Source organism: Cyprinodon variegatus, unplaced genomic scaffold, assembly GCF_000732505.1.
Source record: "Cyprinodon variegatus isolate N-32 unplaced genomic scaffold, C_variegatus-1.0 Scaffold1693, whole genome shotgun sequence".
NCBI lineage: Eukaryota > Metazoa > Chordata > Actinopteri > Cyprinodontiformes > Cyprinodontidae > Cyprinodon > Cyprinodon variegatus.
This window is the reverse complement of record NW_015152146.1, coordinates 85726-91305: the sequence shown is the minus strand read 5'-3', so window position 1 is coordinate 91305 and position 5580 is coordinate 85726. Positions and strand designations below refer to the sequence as shown.

General features: G+C 41.4%; 1 protein-coding gene across 1 annotated transcript in view; it reads left to right on the top strand.

Annotated features, from left to right (window-relative positions):
- The window catches only part of gpr63 (G protein-coupled receptor 63), a 14467-nt gene extending 8970 nt beyond the window's left edge, over nucleotides 1-5497 (top strand). The window contains exon 2 of the mRNA XM_015404319.1: nucleotides 3556-5497. Coding sequence (XP_015259805.1) covers nucleotides 3752-4882 — 1131 coding nt within the window. The 5' untranslated portion in view covers nucleotides 3556-3751 and the 3' untranslated portion in view covers nucleotides 4883-5497. The remainder of the gene's footprint in view (nucleotides 1-3555) is intronic.
- The last annotated feature ends 83 nt before the right edge of the window (nucleotides 5498-5580 follow it).

Below are 5580 nucleotides of genomic sequence, written 5' to 3'. Positions count from 1 at the left end.
GGACTAAAACTGGTAGTTGGTTCCACAGGAGAGGAGCCTGATAACTAAAAGATCTGCCTCCCATCCCAAATTCTAGGAACCACTTTTTACCAGTTCAAAAAGGAAAGGTTAAGGTACATAGGGGAGGAGACCTCAGATTTGCTAGAGAAACTCCAGATATATCCCCTCTGTCCTGGGAATCTCCCACAATGAGAAGGAGGTAAATTCCTGGCTTTCCCTGTTTGACTTGCTACGTCCCGATCCAATCTCCAGTAGGATGTAGACATCCTAAAGATCCAAACAATCTTTCTGAGTAATCCTTAGATTTTAAATGTAATTTCTGCCTTAAACTCAATGTTGGCCGTCATTGTTTAGAGCGCTCTCCCGAAAACCAGGAATTCTGCCAAATAGGACGTCTCGGATAGTTCTAGATCCAAACTTTGTCCTTCCGAACTGCTAATCAACTACATACCCAGATATCGCAGCAGATAAGCAAGCCTGCACGTCATTATTCCTTCCTGTGATCAGGAAAGTATCACCTGCAATAGACTACAATAAAGCTCGAATGTCCCGGAGGTTGGATACATTAGCAGATGAGCCACTCCACTGAGCCCTGGCTATGAGAAATAAGAGCATATATTGTTTACCCTTTAGAGGGGTTTTATTGCAGCATTGAACTGGTGCTCAGTAGAACAATGGCTGTCAGAAAACACTGGCACAAATATCTTATCTCCACTCATTGGAACGTAGCCAGTTCTTCCATGTGTTTATCTCACAGCACAGCTTTGTATCTAAAACACCTTACCTGGGTAATAAAAGATAAACCGCTCAGAGAGCACAGCTGACTTTCTCTTTGTTTTCCATGTGACTGTGTTACACCGACTGACGCGGAAATGGTTTCAGATTCAGTTTTCCTCCACCATTATTGTTAGGAGTTACTTTTTTCTGCATTGGTTTGTCTGTTTACAAAATGACAGTAAAGCTATGATGGATTCTTGAGTTTTTTTCGTGTGTGTCTAGCAATGTCTTAGCTCATGTTAACCCTATAATGCCAAATGTATCATATTTGATACATACGGTTTCTGCAGTGTTTTGCGTCTGACACCTTTTGCATAATTTATGGTAAAAACTTTGCTCAAAATCCTATTGTACACAATCAGATATACCTGATAACAGAGGGCAGAAGACTACGCAAAAAATAATATTGACTTATCGTATAGTAATAGATTATTAATATCAAAAATCTATTTCTGTTTTTTCTTTTTACAAATTTTGTTAAAAGGCCAAATAAGGACTTCAAACCAAAAAAAAACAAATTTTCTGTTTTGTTTTATTCTTGGATCGGGCTTTAAAGGGTTAAGACCCGTTAAATCGGTGGAGGACGTGATCCAGAATTTGAAAATTTTTTTAGGATTTCGTAATAATTCGATTTCATCATAATTAAATGGTGAAATGATCTGTTAAGTGGGGGGTTTGTGTTCTTTGACTATATCTATTTTTTACTTTAAGTAATTTATCGTTTTGGCAATAAGTGCATAAATGTGTTTAAAGATTTCTTTTGACCCCATCGTTCATCTTCAGTAAAATCTGATGTTAAGAGTCCATTTTGTTGGATTATACTGTTTAAAGTCTTGCTTCTAAGCTCACATCTGGGTCTGTTCAATAGCTGAAACTCTCTCGTCCCTTCTGTGTGGCAGCTAAGCCTCTTTAAGCGTTCTGCTGCCACCTAGTGGACTGGAGTAAGAAAGATAGAACTTTGCTCTCGTTATATTTAACATAACCAACTGTTTTTCTTAATTTATTAGATCATATTGCAAATGCAATTGATTCTAATAAAGGCAGTTTTTAGTTTTGAATGACATAACGAATAACCTGGAACTCCTTTAGCCTTTGAGTGGGGGGTTAGAGGTACCTGGATGTGCATGGTGGTCTAATGCGTTGACCCCTATTGGACTGATGGGTCGACCCGGCATGGCTCTGCCTTGCGTCTCACCCACTGCAGTTTGCAAATATCTCAGAGAATCAACAACTTTCTCATCAATTCAAAGGAAATTTGGAGTTATCTATGTTGTCTTTGATTCTGTTCAACATTTCACTTTTTGTTTGCATTTGCACTCATATTTATATTATTCTGTGTTTGCTGTTCAGATTTAGATCACTTTGAATTTCTTCTTAGTTTAACTCTTCCTTGGTGTTCCTTCAGTTATCTTATTATTTAGCATTTTTGTGATTTATTAGTCTTTGCTCTAGTTTAAAATATGTCCATTAAATGGAAAAGTGGAAAAAAATGCAATCCAGTTATGGAACTTATGGAAAACCTCTTGATAAAAAAAAAAAAAGTGAAAAAGTAACTTTGCTGTTTTCTCAGGTTATTTATTTTTTTAACAGTGGTTTTCTTAAAAAAAAAAAAACACAATACATATATTTATTGCCTCTTTTACTTTTTAAGTTTCTCTTTTTTAAATTAAGTTTTATGAATCAAATTCTTCTCAAATTGTATTTTCTAGAGAACATTCTGGCCCAATCCCAAACAGAAAATTCCAAATTTGGAAAAAGAAAACAAACATCATTAATCGCCAAATACTAGGTCCTCTTTGAAATTGTTTTAGTTGACCGTTAGATTTATTTTTAAGAAAGTGTCAAATGTTTGATGTCATGTCTTCCTGCACCACAGAGCTACAGCTAGGGTCTCACTGTGTTGCCATAGCAATAGCTTTCTTCCTTTTCAGTTGGAGGTAAGACACCATCCCGTTCTCATTTATACCCCCCTCCTTCAATCAAGGCGCCCTCCACAGCGCCTGGGAGGGACACTTGGTAGTGAAGGGGTAGGGCGTAGGGGGCGGTGTGGGATTGACACACTCTCTGGACTGAGGGACGAAGGTGCATTTCCATCGGTTTTCCTGACATTAGCAACTACACTGTTTATTGGTCAAGAGCAACTGTTTGATCTCTAAAATGCAATTTGAAAATAAATCTGTTTCTAAAACTCAATCTGAAAAAGAGAAAATGGAAAAATTACTTTAAAAAAAGGAAAGTTTAGTTAAAAAAAAATACAAACAACAAACTTAATCTCTGTTCTTTTCTTATAACAATTCTTACAAAATTCCCTCCATAACCCGATCATTAAAAAAGGCTGAAATATCTTAGACTTAGACAAACTGTATTCTCTTTTTCTATACACAGAGTGTATAATTCAATTCAGTTTATTTCTATAGCGCCAACTGACAACACGTCATCTCAAGGCACTTTACAGTTCACCAGATCATCCAGTCACATTGATTCAAAGTTTATTGAAAACCAGTTGATTGCATCGACTCATTGACTCTTCAGCAATCCCTCACATTAAGCATGCTTGTAGCGACAGTGGAGAGGAAAAACTCCCTTTTAACAGGAAGAGGCCGACTGGCTATACTAAACAAAATTTTGTTGCGTTTTGTATACGCCGCCATGGCCTAATATGCCTCCTTATAAGGGGAGAAAGATTTCTTGCTGTTGTATGTACCTCTAAAAAAAGTCAGACACATTCTTTTCATGTGATCCGATTGACCTTGACCCTCCTCTATGTTTGTGTTCTAGGATTACTCAGCTGTGAAGCTGTGGAGGAACGGCGTCAACGTCTAAAGCGCCATGATTAGCGGCAGTTCTCTTCTGGTGATGCTCACTCGCTCCAGGAAGGAAGACTTCCCTCCACTGTCTCTCCTCTGGAACTATGGGACATTAACAGCCGTCTCCGCCACCCCATGGGGCTTCTAACCCGCCAAAGACTCTGCTGATGGAGGACGTTTCCATGGCCAACGCTTCCCTGGGCTCCGGGTCCCCACCAGAGCCGGTCACCCCGACGGGGAAGTCGTCAGAAACCCCCGCAGGTGTGGGCCTGCCTCTGCAGGTCTTCTTTAGCCTTGTGATGGTGGCCGTCCTGTTGGTGGCGCTTGCAGGGAACGGCGTGGTGTGCCTCATGGTGTACCAGAGATCCGCCATGCGCTCCGCCATCAACATCCTCCTGGCCAACCTGGCCTTTGCGGACATGATGCTAGCCATCCTTAACATGCCGTTCGCTCTAGTCACTGTCATAACCACCTCCTGGATCTTTGGCGACTCGTTCTGCCGGGTGTCCGCCATGCTCTTCTGGTTGTTTGTGATGGAAGGAGGAGCCATATTGCTTATAATAAGCATTGATCGATTTCTGATTATCGTCCAGAAACAAGATAAGCTCAGCCCACAGAGAGCTAAGCTGCTCACTGTAGTGACATGGGTCCTCTCCCTGGTTATCTCCTTCCCTCTGGCTGTAGGCTCCCCTCCCCTGCAGATCCCCCCCAGGGCCCCCCAGTGCGTGTTTGGCTACAGCTCTGACCCTGGATACCACGCCTACGTGCTGATCCTCATGCTAGTCTTCTTCTTCATACCTTTCCTGGTCATGCTCTACACGTTCATGGGGATCCTGAACACCATCCGCCATAACGCCATCCGCATCCACAGCCACCCGGACAGCATGTGTCTGAGCCAGGCCAGCAAACTGGGCCTGCTGAGCCTCCAGAGGCCTTTCCAGATGAACATAGACATGAGCTTCAAGACCCGTGCCTTCGCCACCATCCTCATCCTCTTCTCTGTGTTTACAGTGTGTTGGGCTCCCTTTACGGCCTACAGCCTGGTCACCACCTTCAGTTTGGGTTTTTACCGCAAAGACAGCTTTTTCCAAGTCAGCACGTGGCTCCTGTGGTTGTGCTACCTCAAGTCTGCCCTGAACCCTCTCATTTACTACTGGAGGATCAAAAAGTTCCGCGATGCCTGCCTCGACCTGATGCCCAAATACTTCAAGTTTCTTCCTCAGCTGCCGGGCAACACCAAGAGGCGCATACAGCCCAGTGCTGTGTACGTATGTGGGGAGAATCGATCCGTGGTTTAGAAGCAGACGATCCACTCGGCTGGCATTGATCCCATCTACCCTGCTTTGTTGTTTGGTTCTCTATTTTTCTCTGTAGAAGCTCAGGCTGAAAGTGGGACTGCGTTGAAAAGGCGGGATGGGATTCCTAGAATCAGTCTAACAATCTGAAGGGAGAACGCTGCACATATTGTTGGTGTTTTTGTTCTGGTTCCAATAGCAAATGTCAGGTCCTTTAAAGAACAGCTGTTAGATTTTAGAGCTTTGCTGAGATCCAGTTGAAATTATTCGAGACTGAATGTTGCCTAAAATAATCAGGGATCCAAACACCTTTTTTTTTTTCTTTTTTTAACAGCAGTTACATTCTGGGTTATTTCTATTTATTTATTTTTTCATTTTCTGTATTTGTCTGACCTCTGGAACCTAAGGCACAGTGGCTTTGTCTCATCCAGGAGCCTGTATGAGTCCATTCAGGTTTTTAAGTTCTGAAAGCTTATTTTTAATCATCTTCATTCACCTATTCCTTTAGATTATTGAAGCACAGCCCTCCTTATGTTTAAAGGAAAAGTCCGGTCAGATTCAAAATTCGAAATTTTAAAAGAACTTTAATTATGAAATTATTACATACTGTTCAATAAATGATCAGTGTTTTTTATTAATAGTAACTTTTCATGTGAATGTGCTTTACTGGAGGCAGCCATGTTTGTCAAAGGACACTACTG